We start from the raw sequence: 25,210 nt of genomic DNA, 5'->3' as shown, positions 1-25,210 counted from the left end.
GGGGGGGGGGTTGGGGGCTCAGCACCCAAGATAAGGGACCTATGCACCTGGGAGCAATTTGTGAAGTCCACTGCAGTGCCCCCTAAGGTGCCCGGTTGGTGTCCTGGCATGTGAGGGGGACCAGTGCACTACGAATGCTGGCTCCTCCCACGACCAAAGGGCTTGCATTTGGTTACTTCTGAGATGGGCATCCTTGGTTTCCATTATCACCGAAAACCGGAGACGACCATCTCTAAGGACGACCTAAGGAGAACCATCTCTAAGGTTGACCTAAATGTTGAGATTTGGACGTCCCCTATCGTATTATCGAAACGAAAGATGGACGCCCATCTTGTTTCGATAATACGGGTTTCCCCGCCCCTTCACAGGGCCGTCCTGCGAGGATGGCCCCAGGAAAACTTGGGTGCCCCGTTCGATTATGCCCCTCTATGGAGAACAAAATTACAGAGCATATTCAAAATCATAGATTAATGAGGCAAAGCCAACATGGATTTAGTGAAGGGAAATCTTGCCTCACCAATCTATTTCTTTGAAGGGATGAACAAACATGTGGATAAAGGTGAGCCGGTCGATATTGTGTATCTAGATTTTCAAAAGGCGTTTGACAAAGTACCTCATGAAAGACTCCAGAGGAAATTGGAAAGTCATGGAATAGGAGGTAGTTGTCACGTTTTCAAAGCTGAAACTACGTTTGTGAGCCCTTGGGCCACTGCCGAGGAGTGGCATTGGCAGGCAAAACCACCCCACACCAGAGGCAAGGCAGAACTCTGATAAAGAGTTAGGCTTCACCTGCACATAGCCGCCTTTCACCAGGAGTTGAGCCCCTGGCTGCTGGCGGCCGGCAGGGCTTATAGGACAGGGCAGGACTGGATAACAGCTAGGCAGCACAGGGACTGAGGGTCAGAGGGAAAAGGAATGAACATGGGCAGCAAGACAGGAAACTGGGCTAGGACTCACAGATAAGACAACACAAGGCAGGGAATGGACCAGCTAGGGGACAGAAAGTGGAAGCTGCAAGCAGCCACTAAGACAGGAAACAAACACTGACACACAAGGGAAAGAACTAAAAGCTGCAAGCAGCCACTGAAGACAGACAACACAGATAACCCAGAACCAGACAAAGACATACAACAAGAAACAAGACTGGGAAACAAGCAATACTCATATCAGGTGACAACAAAATCGAATACATCAGCTGCATGGACACCTGAATGCGGAGTTCCTCAGGTATCCCCCCTCTCACCAACCATATTCAACCTAATGATGACACCTCTTGCCAAACTACTATCTAACCAAAACCTCAATCCTTACATCTATGCCGATGATGTAACGATCTACATCCCATTCAATCAAGACCTAAAAGAAATTTCCAATGACATCAACCAAAGCCTCCACATCATGCACTCCTGGGCAGATGCCTTTCAGTTAAAACTCAACGCAGAAAAAACCCAATGCCTAGTGCTTACCTCCCAACACAACATGAGCAAATTCACCACAATCAACACACCAAAATTAAACCTACCCGTCTCGGAAACCTTGAAAATTCTTGGTGTTACCATTGACTGGCACCTAACACTTGAGAACCACGCGAAAAACACAACCAAAAAGATGTTCCAATCAATGTGGAAACTAAAAAGAATTCAACCATTCTTCCTGAGGTCAATCTTCCGTAATCTGGTACAATCATTAGTACTCAGTCATCTAGATTACTGCAACTCACTTTACGCTGGCTGTAAAGAACAAATACTCAAAAAACTCCAAACAGCCCAGAACACGGCAGCTAGACTCATATTTGGAAAACCAAAATACGAGAGTGCAAAACCCTTATGAGAGAAGCTGCACTGGCTCCCACTCAAAGAACGCATTACGTTCAAAGTATGCACCCTAGTACATAAGATCATCCATGGCGATGCGCCCGCCTATATGTCAGACCTGATAGACCTACCATCCAGGAATGCTAAAAAATCTTCTCGCACATTCCTCAATCTTCATTTCCCCAGCTGTAAAGGTCTAAAATACAAACGAATGCACGCATCAACCTTTTCTTATATGAGCACACAACTTTGGAACGAATTGCCACGTAACCTGAAATCGGTCTATGAATTGACCAACTTCCGGAAACTGCTAAAGACCCATCTTCGACAAGACCTAGTTATCTGAATTTTCCCACACACACTTTGAATGTAAACTAATGCCTTTTCTTTTTTTCCTTGTTTGTTTCTACTATTATGTATAACATTACCATGTAACCCCTCTGTAATACCAAATGTTTACTTGCCTCACAATTCCATTATCCTTAATGTATTGTAAGCCACATTGAGCCTGCAAAGAGGTGGGAAAATGTGGGATACAAATGCAATAAATATAATATATACAGAACACAAAGACTAAACGAGAATCGGGCAAGAGACTATCAACTAGACTAGGCAGAAGTGCACCAGCACCCCAACATACCAGGGCCTTAGGCGATGCAAAGGCAAAAACAGAAAGGTTTCAAACTGGCTAATAAGCCCTGAGGCTCAGATGCAGCAATCACCAGGAGAACTACGGGTGCTGTGAAGGTTCAAACAAAAGAGCAAGTCTGGCAGTCCGGAAGATCCGGACCAGACTGGGCTGAAATCTGTAACGGGTGACAGTAACCAGACAGTCCATTGCAGCCACCAGGTCTGGCCACCAGGTGGCGAGAAGAAGGAGAGCACGAAACTTGGGCACAGTACAGTACCTCCCCCTCAAGGCCCCCCTGACCTCCACGGGGAATTCAGGTCTCCACGGGTAACAATGGTGAAACCTAAGGAGGGGCTTCCAAACATGACCAGGAGTAGCTTGGCTGGAACTTGAACAGGAGTCAAGACTGGAATCAGGACTGCCCTTTGCCTCTTGGCTGGAACTGAAACTCGGCTCGGACTCAGCAACTTGGCTGGAGCTGGAACTTGGCTTAGACTTAGCCTCTCGGCTGGAACTGGAACTTGGTGCGGACTCAACATCTCGGCTGGAGCTGGAACTTGACTCGGACTCTGCATCTCGGCTGGAGCTGGAACTCGGCTCGGACTCCGCATCTCGGCTGGAACAGTGACTCGGTCTGAACTCAGCATCTTAGCTGGACCTGCAACTCGGCTTGGAGTCAGCATCTTGGCTGGAACTGCAACTTGGCTTAGACTCAGCATCTTGGCCGGCACTGCAACTCGATCCGGACTCAGCATCTTGGCCGGAACTGCAAACAAGGAACAAGACTAAGAAACAAGCAAACCCTAAACTAAACATAGACTAACTAAAAACAGACAAGAATTTCAGGCAAGAACTAACAGAAGTGCAACAAGCACCAACAAACCAGGGCCTAAGGTGATGCAAAGGCAAAGACACAAAGGTTTCAAACTGGCTAATAAGTCCAGCAGCAGCTGAGGCTCAGCTGCAGCAATCACCAGGAGAACTACGGGTGCTGTAAAGGTTCAAACAAAAGAGCAAGTCTGGAAGATCCGGACCAGACTGAGCTGAAATCTGGAACAGGTGACAGTAACCAGACATTCCATTGCAGCTACCAAGTCTGGCCACCAGGTAGTGAGAAGAAGGAGAGCACTAAACATGGGCACAACCGTGACAGTAGTGTCCTATTGTGGATTAAAAACTGGTTAAAAAATAGAAAACAGAGAATAGGGTTAAATGGTCAGTATTGTCAATGGAGAAGGGTAGATAGTGGGGTTCCCCAGGGATCTGTGCTGGGACCACTGCTTTTTAACATATTTATAAATGATCTAGAGATGGGAGTAACTAGTGAGGTAATTAATTTTGCTGATAACACAAAGTTATTCAAAGTTGATAAATCGTGAGAGGATTGTGAAAAATTACAAGAGGATCTTACGAGACTGGGAGACTGGACATCTAAATGGCAGATGATGTTTAATGTGTGCAAGTGCAAAGTGATGCATGTGGGAAAGAGGAACCCAAATTATAGCTATGTAATGCAAGGTTCCACGTTAGGAGTCACTGACCAGTAAATGGATCTAGGCATCATAATTGATGATAAGTTGAAACCCTCTGCTCTGTGTGCGGCGGTGGCTAAGAAAGCAAATAGAACGTTAGGCGTTATTAGGAAAAAAATGGAAAACAAAAATGAGAATGTTATAATGCCTTTGTATCGGTCCATGGTGCGACCTCATCTCGAATATTGTGTTCAGTTCTGGTCGCCGCATCTCAAAAAAAGATATAATGGAATTAGAAAAGGTACAGAGAAGGGGACGAAAATGATAAAGGGGATGGGACGACTTCCTTGTGAGGAAAGCTGAAGCGGCTAGGGCTCTTGAGCTTTGAGAAAAGACAGCTGAGGGGAAATATGAGTGGAGTAGAATTTGAATCGCTTGTTTCCTCTTTCTAAAAATACTAGGACTAGGTGGCACTCAATGAAGCTACAAAGTACTAAATTTAAAACAAATCAGAGAAAAAGTTTCCTCACTTAATGTGTAATTAAACTCTGGAATTTGTTGCCAGAGAATGTAGTAAAAGCAGTTAGCTTAGCAGGGTTTGAAAAAAGTTTGGATAGCTTCCTAAAGGAAAAGTCCACAGACCATTATTAAAATGGACTTGGGGAAATCCACTGCTTATTTCCAGGATAAGCAGCATAAAATGTATTGTCCTTTTTTGGGATCTTGCCAGGTACTTGCGACCTGGATTGGCCACTGTTGGAAACAGGATGCTGGGCTTGATGGACCTTCGGTCTGTCCCAATATGGCAATACTAATGTACTTATGTACACTAGTATTCTATTTAAAATGTATGCATATTCTTTTCTTTATAGAACATGCTACAAGTAGTCACATTATAGGCACCTAAATGTGGATGCCCTTTTATAGAATTGCCCTCACATAAATGCCCTGTCACTATCTAGGTGCTGCCAGAAAGAACAAGAGTGTTCTGCTTAATTATATCCATAGCTTCAATATTCAATTGCCATATAGCCAATCAGTTTAATTTTGGATCTTGGAAAAGCAGTCCTAACTTATATTCTATAACAGAGCGCCTATTCTAGATGCTGGTTATGGTGTTTACTTTTCTTTATAGAATAAACAAAATAGACACTTATTTTAAAAAAATGACCGAAAACATTCATATATTAAAGTTTGATCGCTTACAGCAGCCCTATAGCTAGTATAAATGCCCACACTTAGATATTAGCACACATGTGAATAAATGATAGAATTCTATAATTTACATCCACACCTGGCACATGCTTTTCTGCTTGTTGGTATTCTATATGAGGTCATTTGCATGTGTTAAAGGTCATGTACATGAGTCAATAGCTAGAATACCTTGATGTACATCCATTCCTGCCACCTAAAACTGGGCGGCTCCTTATAGAATCACTCACTTAAAGGATAATTTTATAAATCGTTTTCATGCACAAAAAGGCTCTTATAAAGTTAGGTTATGCCTAAAAGTTAACATGGGGCTTGGACAGTAGGTATTGGACAGAGCATGGGTGAAGTCATAATGTGCATACAGTTTACACACTAACATTTTCACCTGTTCCCAAGCAGATGTAGGTGTCATTGTCTGCACCTTCAATCTAGGTATTATTTCTGCAGAAATTGTGCTAATGTTTTACAAAAACATGGGAAGCAGCATTTTAGAAAGAATTTCCAACTTAGAATATGGACGTCAAAGTCTGTAGATCAGATATGGATGTCCATTTCTCATGCATTTTAGAACAGGATCTGCCAACATACAGGCTGTTCTAAAATACATGAGAAGTGGATGTCCAAGTGCTAGCTACATCCAGCATAAATATCCATTTTACAAAATGAAACGTCCAAACTATGAACAAGGCAGAACAAGAGATAAGGATGTCTTTATGGCAGCATAGGAATATCCATATTATAAAATGGCCACACAGACATCCACATGGAGGAATAGCCTAATGGTTAGAGCAGCCAGTTGACAACCAGCACAGAGAACCAGAGGATTTGTTATCCCTGCTAGCCCTCCAGGGACAGAAAAATAACCTGTGACTTCCCTTATTCCTTCCAGTGCAGAACTGCTCAGTTGGAGTACATTTCTGTAACCAGGACATGCCAAGTACCAGATCTTAATACAGACATCTATCATTTTGGACATGGACATTCTTTTCTCTTCTGAAATCAGAATTGGACATCCATATTTTGGCCCCCATCCCTAGTTCTGTTTAAAACACACCCAGACCATGCCCTGTTGCCATATGGACACAGATTTAGATGTCCATTTCCTGACTTTATAAAATTGGGATTTGGTTGTCCATGTAATATGGATGTTTAAATGCTGGTTTTCAGATGTCCAAAACATGAATAGTGCTTCTAAAATATTAGCCATAGGTACTATGGAGCTCGTCAGAATGTGCCCAGTTCCGGTGGTATTTTAGAAAATGATATGCTGACTCAGAGCCTTTTCTAGAATACATGAAGGAGTACTTGTGTATTTGCCAGCACGTGTAATGAGAGCATCCATTTTACAAATACCATATATACAATGAAAAACAGAATGGCATGGACTGACAGTTCCACATTGAGTTTTCAGCAATTACATGTGGAAGTGGCTATTTCACAACTTCTGCATTTAAGTCGCATCACTACCATGTATAGCTGCCCCATTTTACAAAGTTATGGGGGCAATTCTTTAGCTGGGTGTCCCCCATTAGGTGCCCAGTGTGACTTAGGGAGTACCTATTCTGTAAGGTATCTGGGCACCCAGATTCCCATTGTAGAATACTAGTGTAAACCTGCACTAGTATTCAATTTAGGCATATCCACTTATGCCAGTATTCTGTAAGTTAAGTACTTTAGGCTATAAAATTCACAGCTTCAGCAAGGGAACAAGAACATGCTGTTCAGTTCACCTTTCCACCTGCAAAACAGTGACGGCCTACCGTTAGGCCACCTGAGGCAGGGGCCTCAGATGTCACTCTTCCTGGAGCAGCATCTCCCACTTCCTTCCTCCACCCCCTCCCCCGAGTTTACATTCTTTGTCCATTTTCCAAAAGGCAGTGGCAGAGATTCCCATACGCTGCCCTGCTGCCAGCACCGGCCTCTTATCTTTACTGTAGCCCGCCTCTTTGATGTAACTTCCTGTTTTTGAAGAGGCCGGTAGCAGGACAGTGTATGGGAATCGCTGCCGCCACCGCCTTTTGGAAAATGGGAAAAGAAGGTAAACTCGGGGAAGGGGGTAGAGGAAGGAAGGGGGGGAGATTCCAAATCGTGGCCTGGGGGGGGGGGGGCGCAGCATCTCAGCCCTGCCTCAGACGGCATCTTACCTTGGGCCACCCCTACTACAAAATAACACCTTAAAGGATAGTAGACACTCCTACTACTTCTAGATAGAATGTTTTAAAAGATTGTTAGGTTTTTTTAAAGGACCATCAGAAAGCCTGCTCCAATCACCATTTATGAGCATGTGCCATAATTCTTCATAAGTCCTTATTATATTTTTTATATCTTCAAATTGTATTCAAAAGGAGAATTTCATTGATATAGAGTATGTACTTATTTCAAAAATAGAGAGTAACTCTCAGGTCCACCCGACATGATCATGTTTCGCTTAAAGCTGAGTCAGGGTAGTGATACCTGAAAAAAATATTAAAAATAAAATTCTTCAGTCTAACTATTGCAAAAATATATTAATCCTTAAATATCATTTAAAAATAATGTGGCACCATACATAACTGAAGAACTCAGTGTAACATCTCACACAGCCCATTTCCAAGATGGCAGCAGCATTCTTTCCTCTTCCTTTATCCTGATCAGCTGACATATCCAGCCAATCAATATAAACTAAAGACATCCAATCCAGTTATTCAATAAGCCCACCTGGTGAAAGAATTTTGAACTACAAGGAGCAAAAATGGATTTATGAATTAAAAACTGTATCTCCGGTTGGGCTTCATGCTGCCCTTTTCAAGTGGATATGTTTCTAAAATAATAGACAATCAGGGCCATTCTATAATTTGGTACCAAGATGTAGGTGCCACAATGGGGGCACACTTAGTGCAAATTCTATAATGGTTTCAGGGTACGCCTAAGTCATTATAGAATACTAGGAAAAAGCCATATTGATGCACCAAAATATAGCCACACCCACTTATGGAGTTTAATGGTTAGAATAAGTTGGCACGCCCAAGAGTGCTGTACAACAGCACAAATGATAGCATTCTACAAGTTGCACGCATTCCTTGGTGACATGCCCATGGCCTGCCCATACTCCACTTGTCACGCTTTTCAAAGCTGGAAACTGGGTTTGTGAGTCCTTGGGCCACTGCTGAGGAGCGGCAGCGGCAGGCAAAAACACCCCACACCAGAGGCAAGGCAGAAGTCTGATAAAGAGTTAGGCTTCACCTGCACATAGCCACCTTTCACCAGGAGTTGAGCCCCTGGCTGCTGGCGGCCGGCAGGACTTATAGGACCGGGCAGGACTGGATAACAGCTAGGCAGCACAGGGACTGAGGGTCAGAGGGAAAAGGAATAAACAGGGACAGCAAGGCAGGGAAAGGATAGGCTAAAGGACAGGACTGAAAGCTGCAAACAGCCACTGAAACAGTCCTTCTATGTTAAATTGTACAGCGCTGCGTAACCCTAGTAGCGCTTTAGAAATGTTAAGTAGTAGTAGTAGTAGGAACAAACACAGATAAAACCTAGAACTAGACAAAGACATACAAACCAGAAACAAGACTGGGAAACAAGCAATACAGTAAACAAGCAATACCCTAAACTAAACATAGACTAACTAGAACAAGCAAGAACTACAGGCAAGAACTAGAGCAAGGAAACAAACTCAGGCTGAAGTGCCACAAGCACCAACATACCAGAGCCTTATACGCAATGCAAAGGCAGAGAGGTTCCAAATGGCTAATATGCCTAGCAGCAGCTAAGGCTCAGCTGCAGCAATCACCAGGCAGCTACGGGAGCTGTGCAGGGTCAAACAAGACAGACAAGCCTGGAAGATCCGGACTGGACTGGGCTAATGTCTGGAACTGGTGATAGTCCATAGCAGCCACCGGTTCTGGCCACCAGAGGGCGAGGTGAGCACAGACGTAACACGAGGTGAGCACAGACGTAACACCACTCATGTGTATGCCCCCTTTGGAGGTACACGCTAAGCAACTTACATTATAGTCTAGCACCTTGCACTTATACGTATAACTACCAGTTAGCACCTCTGATCCTTGTAAGTGCTATTATTTTAAAACATATGTTTGCACTTGCACCTATCATTAGGCACCCAGGTATAGAACTGCCCTTCATGTATCTTTATAAAATAGGGCTAAAATAGGCACCTTTCTTCCCAGATAGCCTAGGTGCCCCTTTATAGACTCCTACCATGCTCCCTTGGGTCGCATAAATGGAGGTGCCCAGTTATAGAATTAACCCCATAGGGGTACATGCGAAAATGCCTGTAAATGAGCAGTTTCTGTCTAAGCGGTATTCTGTGAGTACATGGCTAGATGGGATGACGCATATTTTGTGGGTGGGTGTTCACATAGGCAGATTTTGGACAGAGCGTGGGTGGGGTGCATATTTATGCATGTAGTTGATAAAATCAACTATAATCTACAAGCCTTTTGCAATGTAGGCTCAAACATTTACACTAGCCCGCACCTGAAATACAGATGCGTTGTCAGTCACCTACAGTAGTATTCTATAAAAAACAGGCTTCAAACATGAGCCTTCCTTGTACCTAATTTAGGTGCCTCCATATAGAACTGCCCTCATAGCCACCAATGGCGTATGCTTTCTACATATATTCAGTGCCACTATCTATCCTCAGGGCAGGATTAAGGCATAGTCAAATTAGGCACATGTCTAAGCCCAAATATTTAGGAGGATCCCTCTTAGATTTGTAATTGAATGGATTCAAAGCAGATTTTTGCCCTGGTAAGTCAGTTGCTGGAAGAAGCAAATGTTAGGGGAGGGAAGGGGACCAGAGCCACTGCTGCCTATAGATTTCTGTCTTTTACTCCCACCTCCTGTGCCTTGCCTTCCAGTCGGATGAAGCAGTCAGCAAGCAGAACTTTCTAGCTGCTGCTTTCTCCTCCACCAGTTTTCCTCCGCAGTTAGAATCTCTTAGGGGCCCCATTTGTGGAAGTTTTAAAATGTATTTTTATTGTGATAAGCAGTGGCGTAGCCAGACCTGAGATTTTGGGTGGCCCAGAGGTAATATGGGTGGGCACGCACTGCCTATATAAGTATGAGTAGTGTCTCTTGGGATCCTACAAAATAATGCCTTAGAATTCACTTGATGATGGATTAAGTAGTCTGCCCAACAGCACCCTGCATCAGTATAACCACATACATACTTAATGGAAAAATTGATATTTTAAATATAATTACATTATCCCACAATCTCTCCACTGCAAAATGCTATACACAAACTTGTGCAAAAACACACTCATATCCTTACTAAACCATAACAGCACTAATTCCAAGGACAGGATGAGCTACAACCTTATGCTTGAAAAGGCAGAACTGTAATTACACCAGGCTCTAAAACACCAATACACTACCTCGTGAAAAAAAAAAAAAGCAAAACAAAAAGGGCTGCAAATACTACACACTAGTAGAATACTGCACCTTGATCACACATGAAAAACACATGACACAACAGACATGACACATGGAACTAGAAATAAAAAAATATGAAGGCAAAATACTGAACTGGAAAGTTAACTCAAGAAGTCAGACTCAGCATGCAGCAATACCAGAAAAATTGAAACTTACATGCAAAATATCACAGATGCACATTTCCAAAAGCTGACATATTCCAATTAATAAATTCTGAATAAAATACTTTTTTCTACCTTTGTTGTCTGATCTATTTGCTTTGGTCCCAGTGTCTTCTGTTTTATGCAGTGTCTTCTTTCCATTTGATAGTTTTTTTCTCACCATGTCCACCATCCTCCTGTGTCCTTATGCATCCTGTCTACTATCTGTAGCCCTGTCCCTATCCTTCCTCGAGTTTCAGTATCTGCCCTCAACGTGTTCCAAACCAGCCCTTAAACTGAGCAGTTTTCCCTCCATCCATATCCAGCATTTCTCCCCACTCCCCTCCATCCATGTGCATCTACTTCCTCTGTCTTCCCTCCCCTCCATCCATGTCCAGCATTTCTCCTCTCTCCCTTCCCCTCCATCCATGTGCATCTCCTTCCTTTGTCTTTCCTTCCCTCCATCCTTGTCCAACATTTCTCCTCTCTTCCCTGCCCTCCACTCCATCCATGTCCAGCATTTCTCCTCTCTTCCCTCCCCTCCATCCATGTGCACCTCCTTCCTGACTTCTCTCCCCTCCCTCCATCCATTCGTCCAGCAACTCTCCATTCTCCCCTGCCCTCTCCAAATGTCCTCTGTCCCCTGCCCCCTCCATTCATCCATCCATGTCCAGCAATTCTCCTCCTTCCCCTGCCCTCCACTCCATCCAGCAACTCTCCATTCTCCCCTGCCCTCTCCTCCATCCATCTCCAGCAAATTTCCTCTCTCCCCTTTCCCCTCCATCCATCCATGTCCAGCAATTCTCCTCCTTTCCCTGCCCTCCACTCCATGTCCAGCAACTCTCCATTCTCCCCTGCCCTCTCCTCCATCCATCCATCTCCAGCAAATTTCCTCTCTCCCCTTTTCCCTCCATCCATCCATGTCCAGCAATTCTCCTCCTTCCCCTCTCCTCCGCTCCATCCAGCAACTCTCCATTCTCCCCTGCCCTCTCCTCCATCCATCTCCAGCAAATTTCCTCTCTCCCCTTTCCCTTCCATCCATCTCTGTTGTCCAGCAATTCTCCTCTCTCCCCTGCCCATCCTGTTTCTGCCCATCCCCTTCCCCTTCTGTCCAGCGTCCCCCCTCCCCCTTCACAGCTTCTCCTAGCCATCTGTAAAGAACGACAGTGTGGATGCAGCAGCTCACAGGTTTGCTTGCTGTTTTTTTTTTTAACGTCAGATTTATTGTTTTAAGCTAATCATGCAAGAAAAAGCCAAACCATTTATAATAGTATAAATAAGTCATCTTGAGTTGTGTAAGTCAAATAAATGAAACAACCAAAATGTTTTTTTACTTGTCCAGTGTTTTAAAAGCAATAGTGTTATATTATAATCTATATTCAAAATTATTTAGATTTAGAACTAGCTCTTATTTTAGTTCTAAAACAACACTGCCTCTGTTTCACTAGTTGTATGGTTTTGTTTTACTTCTAAATCTAACAGTCTGCTTCTCTCCACTTTCTCCATTCAAGTGAACGGCGACAGCTGCGCGAGGGAGTGGAAACGATGATTTCAAATGACTTCCTTACTTACAGTGGATGAGATAGGCTGGCTCACTTCCATTCCACTCCCGAAATTGCAGCGACGAATGGGCGGGCAAGCGGCGATAGTAAAAGCAATAAGGAGGCTGGTTCGACTCGGTCCTTCACTTCCCTGCCCGAAAGGAAATGACGTTACAGGAAGGCGGGAAGCAGAGGGCAGGGAAGCGAAGGACGGAGTCGAACCTGCCTCCTTGTTGCTTTTACTACCGGGTCCGCAGCGCTGCCCGCCCGTTCGTCGCTGCGACTTCGGGTAAAAGTCGCTGTTCCAGTCGTCGTCGTTTGGGTGGGCCTGCGCCGAGATTGGGTGGGCCTGGGCCCATCCAGGCCCACCCATAGCTACGCCCCTGGTGATAAGAGACCTAGTGCTCTTGTTTCCCTAGATCACACCAATGGGATAATTCTGCCCTGCCTATCTGGATAGCAGTGCTAAATATACAAATATTTTTAACAGCATGGCTAGCAATGAAAAAAAATGCTTGTCACTGGGTCTGAATATTGAATCATAAGAGTTATCACTTGGCAGTATATGCATTCAACATTAACAGTGAATCTGCTTTTTTTTTTGTCTTTGCAGACATACAAGTTCACACATCTCCCACCAGTTCTGGTTTTACAGCTCAAGCGGTTTGAGTTTGATTTCAGCTTTGGTAAATTCAGGAAAAACGATAAGACAATTGAGATCCCATGGACTTTACTAGTTGACTGCAATCAAGAAGAAAGAGTAAGAACCCCTCCTTTAATGGAAACTAATCAAGGCATCGCATTATCCACATTACTAGTATTTATGTACACTTTAAAGGTTGCTGTGTCTTGAGATTTGATAAGTTTTCAATATTTCACCATGAAATCAACAAGTTAAAAAATATTTTAAACCAAATATATAGGTTTTATCATATAACTAGTAAAAAAGGCCCGTTTCTGACACAAATGAAACGGGCGCTAGCAAGGTTTTCCTCGGAGTGTGTATGTTTGGGAGAGTGTATGTGAGAGTGACTGTTTGAGAGTCAGAGTGAAAGTGTGAGTGTGTGAGAGAGAGAGAGTGAGTCTGGGTGTGAGTGTGTTTGTGAGAGAGTGTGTGTGAGAATGAGAGTGTGTGCAAGTGTGTATGTGAGACAGTGTGAGAGAGAGTGTGTGTGTGTGGGCGAGAGTGTGTGTGAGACACAGATTCTCTGTGAGAGTGAGTGTATGAGACCAAGCGAGTGTGTGAGTGACTGTGTGGCACATAGAGAGTGAATCTGATACAGTGTGAGACAGAGTGTGTGAGAGTGACAGTCAGAAAGACATTGTATATGAGAGAGAGAGTGTGAGCCCTGCCCTCCCAATCCATGCCCATCTGTCCCCTGCCCCCTCCATTCATCCTTTTCCAGCAATTCCCCTCTCTCCCTGAGCCCTGCCCTCCCAATCCATGCCCATCCATGCTCCTCTGTCACCTGTCCCCTCCATTCATCCCTATCCAGCAATTCCCCTCTCTCCCTGAGGCCTGCCCTGCAATTCATATCCATCCATGCCCATCTGTCCCCTCCATTCATCCCTATCCAGCAATTCCCCTCTCTCCCTGAGCCCTGCCCTCCCAATCCATGCCCATCCATGCTCCTCTGTCCCCTGCCCCCTCCATTCATCCCTTTCCAGCAGTTCCCCTCTCTCCCTGAGCCCTGCCCTCCCAATCCATGCCCATCCATGTTCCTCTGTCACCTGTCCCCTCCATTCATCCCTATCCAGCAATTCCCCTCTCTCCCTGAGCCCTGCCCTGCAATCCATGCCCATCTGTCCCCTCCATTCATCCCTATCCAGCAATTCCCCTCTCTCCCTGAGGCCTGCCCTGCAATCCATATCCATCCATGCCCATCTGTCCCCTCCATTCATCCCTATCCAGCAATTCCCCTCTCTCCCTGAGTCCTGCCCTCCCAATCCATGCTCCTCTGTCCCCTGCCCCCTCCATTCATCCCTTTCCAGCAATTCCCCTCTCTCCCTGAGGCCTGCCCTGCAATCCATATCCATCCATGCCCATCTGTCCCCTCCATTCATCCCTATCCAGCAATTCTCCTCTCCCTGAGTCCTGCCCTTCCAATCCCTGCCCATCCATGCTCCTCTGTCACCTGGCCCCTCCATTCATCCCTATCCAGCAATTCCCCTCTCTCCCTGAGGCCTGCCCTGCAATCCATATCCATCCATGCCCATCTGTCCCCTCCATTCATCCCTATCCAGCAATTCCCCTCTCCCTGAGTCCTGCCCTTCCAATCCATCCCCATCTGTTCCCTGCCCCCTCCATTCATCCCTATCCAGCAATTCCCCTCTCTCCCTGAGGCCTGCCCTGCAATCCATATCCATCCATGCCCATCTGTCCCCTCTATTCATCCCTATCCAGCAATTTCCCTCTCTCCCTGAGTCCTGCCCTCCCAATCCATGCCCATCCATGCTCCTCTGTCCCCTGCCGCCTCCATTCATCCTTTTCCAGCAAGTCCCCTCTCTCCCTTCCATGACCCCCCCTCGCATCCATGCTCCTCTCTCTCCCATGTCCCCGCCTGGCCCGCCCTCTTTCCCCCCCCCCCCTTCGCATCCATGCCCCCCCCCTTCGCTTCCATGCTGTCGCATCCATGCATCCCTTTTTGTTTTTTTTCTTCTTTTTTAATTTACCTCCATGGCGGTTCCGGCAGCGAAGCGTCAGGGAAGGAGGCGGCGCTCCCGACGTCTAGCTTTTCCTTCGCTGTGTTCCGCCTTCTTTTGACGTCATCCTTGACGTCCGAAGAAGGCGGAACACAGCGAAGGGAAGGCTAGACGTCGGGAGCGCCGCCTCCTTCCCTGACGCTTCGCTGCCGGATTTGTTTGGTTTTTTTTTTCCGCCCTCGACGTCATGACGTTTGACGCGAGGGCGGGGCAGAGACGGCTGGCTGGCTTGAAGGCTTCATACCACGAATCCACGAACCCTTCAGCCTGGGAGTGACGTCAGATGGCTTCAGAACGTTGTCCTCAGAACGTTGAGGGTGCGTTTTATTATATTAGATACTCTTCAAAACTAATGGTCTTTTGTAAGTAAAGAGCAGTAGTTGTGTGGAAAGGAGAGGAGAAGAGAGAAATGATCAGCACAAAACAAGGAGTTGATAGTGCTTCTGTATAAGTCTCTGGTGGGATTTCATGTAGGGCCCCTTTTACTAAGCCGTGTAGATGCCTATGTGCGCCCAACGCGTGCCAAATTGGAGTTACCGCCCAGTTACAGCATGGCCCTTGCGGTAATTTCAATTTTGGCGTGCGTCCGCTACGTGCGTCTGAAAAATATTTTTATTTTCTGGTGCACGTAGCGGATGCGCACCAAGTGACATCTGATGCACGTAGGTCATTACTTTCCAAATTCTTTACCGCTAGGTCTATGGCTGGCGGTAAGGTCTCAGACCCAAAATGGACACGCGGCAATTATGAGTTTGCCGCACGCCCATTTTCGGTTAAAAAAAAAAGAGGCCTTTTTTACAGGCACACTGAAAAATGGATTGGCGCGTGCCCAAAACCCGCGCCTACACTACCGCAAGCCATTTTTCAGCGCACCTTTGTAAAAGGACCCCATAGAGAATTGTGCACAGTTCTGAAGACTGCACCTTCAAAAACCTAGAGTAAGACATAAACAAGTGTCGGTCCAGAGGGCAGCTACTGTAATGATCAGTAGTCTTTGTTATAAAGCGTATGCCCTTTCATTCCAGACCTTCCTTTCAATTGAAAGAGACTCACCACCTGTACATTTACTCTACGAAGGTGTTTGAATATGTCTGTCATATCGCCCCTCTCTTGCATTTCTTCCAAAGTATACATATTGAGATCTTTAAGGGGCCCTTTTACTAAGCCGCGTAGGCGATTACACGCATCCTATGCACATCAATTTTGAACTACCGCCCGGCTACTGCATGGCCCGGGCGATAATTTCATTTTTTACGCGCGCTGGAAAGTTTTCCAGCATACGGTGCTAATTGGGTGGTAATCAACATTGTATGTGCGCTGATGATTACCGCCCGGTTAACGCGTGAGACCTTACCGCTAAGTCAGTGGGTGGCGGTGGTAAGGTCTCAGGCCCAAAATGGACGCACGACAATTTTCATTTTGCCGCATGTCCATTTTTGGCCCAAAGAAAAGGCCTATTTTGCTGAAAAATGGACCTGCGCGCGTCCAATACCCGCCTCTACACCAGCGCAGGCCATTTTCCGGCGCACCTTAGTAAAAGGACCCCTGAGTCTGTTCCCATATGTTTTATGATAAAGACCACCTTCCATTTTAGAGGTTGCCCTCTAAAACTAATCCATCCTATGTATATCTTTCAAAAGGTGCGGTCTCCAGAACTTAGCTGCCAAATTTCAGACCATTTTTTCAAGCTTTGCTAGACACCTTCAGACTTTGATATCATCCGCATAGAGGCATTATGCAATATCGCTTACAAAAATGTTAAATGAACTGGACAAAGAACCAGTCCTTGTAGCAGACCACTGAAATATCCCTATGTTCCAAGTGAACTCCATTTACCAGTAGCCTTTGTGCTCTCCACTCAACTAGTTTCTAACACAGTCACTTTAGGGCCCTTACCAAGGGCATTGAAACATAAGCTGTGTAATTCATTTTGTATAATAATGAGTTGCTTTCACATCACGCTTGCATTTAATGTGCATTTCAGGTTAAAAAAAAACATGTTAAGCTGCTTTAGTGGCAAATAATTCATGTTATTACTAATTAAAATCCATTAATTGGTAAATAACATGCATTAGTTTCATAGCGTGACTTAGTAAACAGACCTTTCAGGGCTAGATTTACTGAAAAGTGCAAATACCCAAACAAATAATAGAGCAAAAGAAAATATAATTCAAATTCAAATGGAAGGAAAAAAAATCAGAAAATTAGCAAAGCACTAAAGAAACTGTGCTTACTGCCTTCTCAATCATAGGCAAAAAAAAAAAACCTTCCAAAAACAGTGCTCACAAAAAGAAATGTGTATAAATACAAATTTATTAACTTTAATGTGAACTTATCTTGTTAAAGTGAGCACCTGTATTTAAAACAAGAAATAGTTCAAAAACTGAGCACTATTTTTGGAAAGTTTTAAAGGCTATGATTGAGAAGGCAGTAAGCACAGTTTTCTATAGTGTTTGCCAATTTTCTGAGGCTCTCCACCCCCCCCCCCCCCCCCCCCCATTTTAATTTTATTTAGATTTTCTTTGCACTATTGTTTGTTTGGGTATTTGCACTTCAGTATTTATTCACCCAAACACCCCGTTGTTGGTTAGGGCTAGACTTGCTAACATGCCATTCCACTTTAATGAACATTAATGCTGTATATGTGCATTATTAGTAAATGCAAATAGGCCTCATTAATGTGTTTCGTTGTTTGTTCTTTGTTCTGTGTCTCATCTTTTCCCCCTTGCTTTTTAACTATGTAAACCACTTAGATATTTCTTATGACTTGGTGGTATATCAAAAATAAATTGACTATGATTGTGTTAGTAAATCTAATCCTTTCTTTCCTTTGGTTCCACTTAATTTAATAAGAATCAAAGCACTACAAGCCATAGGATGCAGACGATGGGACTTAAATAAATACCTAGTGCCTGATATTGAGCCCACATAAGTGTTGGGATCAGCGCTGACCCCAGTATATTCAATACTGGGCCAGTATTTACACCAGGTTTTTACTTGGCGTAAATGGACGCGCCTAGAGTTAGGAGCAGGCCTGGCCGCTAGGCGTATTCTATAAACTGCTTCTAAATCTAGGCGCAGTTTACAGAATACAACTAGGCGGAAATATTTTTGGCGCTGATTTTTCAGGCACCATATATAGAATGTAGTCCTGTGCACTAAGTGCTAATTGTCTGTGGAGATAACTGGCTATCTCGCACTGAATATTAGCGCCTAGCCGACTAAGTGCCACTTAACCAGTCAGGAGCCATTCCTGGCTGGTTAATAGCCCTGAATATCGGCTGACTAGTATACCTGAATGTAACTCACCTTGAGCTACTATTAAGAAAGGTGTGAGCTACATCCAAAAAAAAAAAAATAGGACTGATGCTGGAAACTCAAAACTTTTCTGCTTGTCTATTTACAAACCTACATTAATGCTTCAGGTTTCTTGCTGATTTAGGCCCTTATTTAAGAAGCTCCAGTCATGATTTACACGTTCCATATTGACATTTACATGAATATTGCATATATGTTTAAAACCTGTTTTTAGAAAGGCAGTGTTTACACATAACTAGCCAGTACATATAGATTATGAGGGGGTGTGGTTTGGGCAGGACCAAAATCCACACATATATTCCCCATTTCGGAAAGGGAATACACATGTATGTGGGAATTTACAGCTACTCCTTCACAGGTATATGTTTTACAGAAGTGCTGTTTTCACCCAGCCCTTTACAGGAGGGATTAAGAGAATTCTCATTCTTAATCCGCCATTGCTGTTTCCCCCCTTCCAAACTGTATATAATGAAGAATTTTGTCCTCTGTTGCTAACTAGCAGCATGTCCACTTGCAGGTTTATAAAATGGCAGGCCTAGACATGCAAGTGCCAGCACTTACACATTTCTGTTGCAAAATACAATTTACACATATAAATATTGGCATTTACATGTTTAAGCTGCCAAGGTTCCTTCGTTCAAAATTTCAATATGTACAGTGGGGGAAATAAGTATTTGATCCCTTGCTGATTTTGTAAGTTTGCCCACTGACAAAGACATGAGCAGCCCATAATTGAAGGGTAGGTTATTGGTAACAGTGAGAGATAGCACATCACAAATTAAATCCGGAAAATCACATTGTGGAAAGTATATGAATTTATTTGCATTCTGCAGAGGGAAATAAGTATTTAATCCCTCTGGCAAACAAGACCTAATACTTGGTGGCAAAACCCTTGTTGGCAAGCACAGCGGTCAGACGTCTTCTGTAGTTGATGATGAGGTTTGCACACATGTCAGGAGGAATTTTGGTCCACTCCTCTTTGCAGATCATCTCTAAATCATTAAGAGTTCTGGGCTGTCGCTTGGCAACTCGCAGCTTCAGCTCCCTCCATAATTTTTCAATGGGATTAAGGTCTGGTGACTGGCTAGGCCACTCCATGACCCTAATGTGCTTCTTCCTGAGCCACTCCTTTGTTGCCTTGGCTGTATGTTTTGGGTCATTGTCGTGCTGGAAGACCCAGCCACGACCCATTTTTAAGGCCCTGGCGGAGGGAAGGAGGTTGTCACTCAGAATTGTACGGTACATGGCCCCATCCATTCTCCCATTGATGCGGTGAAGTAGTCCTGTGCCCTTAGCAGAGAAACACCCCCAAAACATAACATTTCCACCTCCATGCTTGACAGTGGGGACGGTGTTCTTTGGGTCATAGGCAGCATTTCTCTTCCTCCAAACACGGCGAGTTGAGTTCATGCCAAAGAGCTCAATTTTTGTCTCATCTGACCACAGCACCTTCTCCCAATCACTCTCGGCATCATCCAGGTGTTCACTGGCAAACTTCAGACGGGCCGTCACATGTGCCTTCCGGAGCAGGGGGACCTTGCGGGCACTGCAGGATTGCAATCCGTTATGTCGTAATGTGTTACCAATGGTTTTCGTGGTGACAGTGGTCCCAGCTGCCTTGAGATCATTGACAAGTTCCCCCCTTGTAGTTGTAGGCTGATTTCTAACCTTCCTCATGATCAAGGATACCCCACGAGGTGAGATTTTGCGTGGAGCCCCAGATCTTTGTCGATTGACAGTCATTTTGTACTTCTTCCATTTTCTTACTATGGCACCAACAGTTGTCTCCTTCTCGCCCAGCGTCTTACTGATGGTTTTGTAGCCCATTCCAGCCTTGTGCAGGTGTATGATCTTGTCCCTGACATCCTTAGACAGCTCCTTGCTCTTGGCCATTTGTAGAGGTTAGAGTCTGACTGATTCACTGAGTCTGTGGACAGGTGTCTTTCATACAGGTGACCATTGCCGACAGCTGTCTGTCATGCAGGTAACGAGTTGATTTGGAGCATCTACCTGGTCTGTAGGGGCCAGATCTCTTACTGGTTGGTGGGGGATCAAATACTTATTTCCCTCTGCAGAATGCAAATAAATTCATATACTTTCCACAATGTGATTTTCCGGATTTAATTTGTGATGTGCTATCTCTCACTGTTACCAATAACCTACCCTTCAATTATGGGCTGCTCATGTCTTTGTCAGTGGGCAAACTTACAAAATCAGCAAGGGATCAAATACTTATTTCCCCCACTGTATCTTTGTAAAATGGCTGCTCTTGCTACATCTGTTGGCAAATACACTTGTACTCCTGCATGTATTTTAGAAGAGGCTGTACTTTTGCAGATCCTTTTCTAAAATACCATCAGAATTGTACATCTCTTGACCTAGATGTATCAGTTTTGATTTCTGTTAATGTTATTTCTTCATGTGTCCTTATAACAGAAATATGAATTATTTGCAATATGTAATCATTATGGAAGCTGTTTGGGTGGACACTATACTGCATTCGTCAAACTGCAATCTGACCTTTCGAGTGGCTGGTATGAATTTAATGATCAGAGTGTATGGGTAAGTATTCAGTCTCCTATATTCTAGAAAGTTGTATTATGTACTAGTGCAGGGGTGTCCAAACTTGGTCATCGAGGACTGCAATCCAGTCGGATTTTCAGGATTTCTCCAATGAATTTACGTGATAATCTGTTTGCATGCACTGCCTCTATTGTATGCAAATATATCTCATGCATATTTATTGGAAAACACAATAACAAAATATGGGTAACTTACTTTCAATATAGTTATAACATCAAATATTCAAAATATTCCCACAACTATGACCAAATAGAAAAAGTTTTTATTCAAATTATTACAAAAATATTAAAAGTATCCAAACACCTAAAAAGTATTGCGATAGTACTGTTGCCCTATTCAAATGTACACATATACCTAAACTGTTAATAAACAAGATAGCATCTATGATGTGACAATACCAACCCACACCCCCTCATACAGCAACCAACTGAAACTCCCAAATAGATGGTGTACTTATATCAAAGGTCCTTCCAATAATATCTCCAACAGGATCTACACTGTTCACCACCACGGCAACCACAGTGTCAGTATATATCAACAAGATAAAGCACAGTGAATCCTCGTCATTTCATCTACTTGGTACAACTTTGTAAAAGCCATAAGAGAAACATAAACGCGTCCAACGTGCTGAGTACAGAGGGATGCCGTGGCGTTCTGTTGGTGGAGGTGCATTTGTGAAGGCCTAGACCATGCAGTCCCAGTACTGGTAATATTTAATATAAATAACTAATCTTAATCTACAGACAGTAAGGTGTGGAGACCTCTTTTTTTTCCTTCTGTGGATTACAAAAGAAATAAGGCCATTTGGTGTCCAGCACAAGCAAGTAGCCCACCCCTTCCTTTCTTCCTCTGGCCAGGTAATTGAAAGACAATGAGTCATGCAATTCACTGTTTATGATGAGTGTGTTCAAGGAGGCTAATTGGAGACTTCTAGGCTGCAGAACTAATTACCATGTGAAGGAGGCAAGGTAGCTGACAGAGATGGAGAGAGACAAGATACTGTGAGTAATAAATTGGATTGTAACATACATTAGGTCATCGACTATAGAGAGACCCTATTCAACGTAGGGTTTAAAGAGGTATTGCCGTGCCCTGGGGGTGTCACAACCAGAAGTCCGGGTCCCTCCCCCTTCTGGATACCAGGTTGGATAGAGGACCGTGATGTTCCTTGTCTTCCCTTCCCCCATCATTGTTTGGAGGGGAGGTGTCTGAATACTTTAAATATTTTTGTAATAATTTGAATAATTTTTTTTTCTATTTGGTCATAGTTGTGGGAGTATTTTGAATGCATAGTAGTAACATAGTAGATGACGGCAGAAAAAGACCTGCACGGTCCATCCAGTCTGCCCAACAAGACAACTCATGTGTGCTACTTTTTGTGTATACCCTACTTTGATTTGTACCTATGCTCTTTAGGGCACAGACCGTATAAGTCTGCCCAGCACTATCCCCGCCTCCTAACCACTAGCCCCGCCTCCCAACCACCGGCTCTTGCATAGACCGTATAAGTCTACCCAGCACTATCCCCGCCTCCCACCACCGGCTCTGGCACAGACCGTATAAGTCTGCCCAGCACTATCCCCGCCTCCCACCACCGGCTCTGGAACAGACCGTATAAGTCTGCTCCGCACTATCCCTGCCTCCCAACCTCCAGTCCCGCCTCCCACTACCGACTCTGCTGTCCAATCTCGGTTAAGCTCCTGAGGATCCATTCCTTCTGAACAGGATTCCTTTATGTTTATCCCACGCATGTTTGAATTCCGTTACCGTTTTCTTCTCCACCACCTCCCGCGGGAGGGCATTCCAAGCATCCAACACTCTCACCATGAAGAAATACTTCCTGACCTGGCGAGGGCTGAGGTTGGACACCCCTGTGTCGTCATTCTTATGTTCTTTAGCATCCCTCCAGACTAGTTCAGACACATGGGTTATGCACTCCTATCAGCAGATGGAGACTGAGAAGAACTGACTTTTGTAACCACCCTTTGCAGTCTTATAGTCATTATTTCTCAGTCTCCAGAAGGACGCATGGGTTAGTCTGGAGGCCTAAGAGCAGCTAACATTCCTTTGGGGGCATTCTCCTTCAGGGTTATTTCCACAAAAACAAGTGTAAAAAGTCTTACTTTGGATGGATTGAATCTTTTCCCTGATGTATGCAACCTTTGGGCCACTGGAACAGGGCTTCAGGTGCCCTGCCCTGGGGGTGTCACAACCAGAAGTCCGGGTCCCTCCCCCTTCTGGATACCAGGTTGGATAGAGGACTGTGTTGTTCCTTGTCTTCCCTTCCCCTATCATTGTTTGGAGGGGAGGGAGTGGCTTGAGAGCTTCAGAGCACACTGACAACAGAGAAAACAGTGCATAGGGCAGTACAGCTTAACTCCCTTCTTGATGTAAGGTTGCTGTGTGGTCTGTTTCCCTCTCTTTCCCTTCACAACTTAGTTGGTTCAGCAGCAGGGGCACACAGGCAGTAAGACTTTGTTCTGTCAATGCTTCGAGTGGCATGAGTACAAAGCAGCTCCAGCATTGCCATACATGTGGTCATCAAGGCTAGGAGGGGGCAGGCACAGCTTATAGGGTTTTGTGATGCCCAGAGTGCCCTGTGTGCTGCCAAACAGCCCAGGATTAATTGGGCAGAGGACTTGTATGATGGTGGGTCTGTCCTGTCAGAGGACCCATCAAGATGAGCAGGGAGAGGAGGCCAGGTTGGAAGATTTCCCCCCCCCCCCCCCCCCCCCCCCCGAATCTGTTGTGTGCATCTTCCACAGAGATGAACTGCAGGAGCTTATTTCAAAAGTTTCTTCGGTTCTCAGTTTTGGGGAAAATGTACCCTTGGAGGGGGAACCCAGGAAGGTGGACCCTTTGAAGGGCATCCTGAAGCAGGCTAGATCCTTCCCTATGCATCAGGATCTTTAGGACGTCATCAAGATGGAGTGGGACACACCTGATGCACCCATTAAGGTGGCTAGATCAATGGTACAGTAGTATCCTATCCCCAGGGACAGTATGGAAACCCTAAGGCTTCCCAAGGTAGATGTGGTGGTTGCGTGATGAAGAACACAACCAGGAGTGCAAGGAGGTTTAATAAACAGGAGTGGAAGTGAGCCTATCTTCTTAGGGTTACCATTTTGTGTCCTCTGAAAAAGAGGACACATGTCACGCCCCCCTGCCCCGCCCCTTTTTGATCCTCGTTCCGCCCCTATTCCCCTCCCCTGTTATAGTCCCCGCCCCGTCACATACCCCCCCCGCGCCCCCTGTCACATTTCCCCCCCTCACTTACTATCTAGCATCAATGGAGTCAAAGAGGTAACAGAATTTAAGCAAGCCTGAGCCAGACAAAAAGCGGTCTTAGTGGTAAAAGGAATGGGAAAGACCCACGAAGCGAAACCTGTAACAAAACAGTAATCATGTACAAATGAGAGACTAGGTGGGCCAAATGGCTCTCCCCTATCGACTTCTTTCTGCCTTTCTTTGTGGAATTTTACACAACACGAGCTACAGACGAACTGCACAAAAAATGCAAAACAGCAGACACTTATGCGTGTACACAAGCCTCCCTGCCCCCCCCTGCCCCCCCCCCTGCCCGCAGGTGCCGGGCTAAAGACCGTTGGTCCTGCAGTTGGTGGCTCTAGTGAGGGGGGAGTGAGCAGCGAAGTAGCGGAGCTTTTTGACTTTATGTTACTACTGCTTTACTGTACATAGGTGGCAACTGCTCGCCATCTCCTTGAAACCTTAGCGCTCCATACCTCTATCTCAGTGGCTCCGCGCGGCACTACTTGACAGCAGGTGAAAGAAAAGTAGGCAAGAAGCACTGCTTCCCTGCCACCGCCACAGGCTGCCTTGCAAACCCAAAACAAACCCACCAAGCTCTCCGTCTCTACCGGACAACAACAACGCGCTCTAGGATTGGTCCCCACGGACTTCCCTTCTTCAATCGAGTAAAGTGCTCTGCGATTGGCTCTTTCGAGAAATCCAGGTGGAGGGTCTACGTTTGCGTTTCAAGCCTCCCTTGACCTCCTGTGACTGAGAGGGCTAGGAGAATAGAAACTGGTGTCGAATAGTCGCGCGCTGGTAGTAGTAAAATATGAAGTCGTAATGGTAGTTTTGGGCAGTATTTTCTCATGTTTTTTTTTCTTGCCGATTCCAACATTCACTCGTATTAATGTGTTAGATTACATTTGGGATGGCGTTATTTTTTTCTAGACTGTCAATTTTGTTTAGATTGCAGCAGTTGTTCTCCAAAGGGAGGGAGCCTTCCTGCCTCAATACTAGGGTTACCATTCGTCCCGACGAAACCCGGACAAATCGGGGAAATGCGGAAATCCGCCCGGACTCCCCACGGTGCCCTCAAAAA

General features: G+C 45.0%; 1 protein-coding gene across 1 annotated transcript in view; it reads left to right on the top strand.

Annotated features, from left to right (window-relative positions):
• The window catches only part of LOC115479228 (ubiquitin carboxyl-terminal hydrolase 19-like), a 106,007-nt gene that overhangs the window by 32,518 nt on the left and 48,279 nt on the right, over positions 1-25,210 (top strand). Inside the window, exons 3-4 of the mRNA XM_030217060.1 lie at positions 12,869-13,015; positions 20,713-20,838. Of these exons, the coding sequence (XP_030072920.1) occupies positions 12,869-13,015; positions 20,713-20,838 (273 nt within the window). The remainder of the gene's footprint in view (positions 1-12,868; positions 13,016-20,712; positions 20,839-25,210) is intronic.

This window comes from Microcaecilia unicolor, chromosome 10 (assembly GCF_901765095.1).
Source record: "Microcaecilia unicolor chromosome 10, aMicUni1.1, whole genome shotgun sequence".
Lineage (NCBI taxonomy): Eukaryota > Metazoa > Chordata > Amphibia > Gymnophiona > Siphonopidae > Microcaecilia > Microcaecilia unicolor.
Note: the sequence above shows the minus strand (reverse complement) of the source record. Positions and strands in the feature narration are given on the sequence as shown.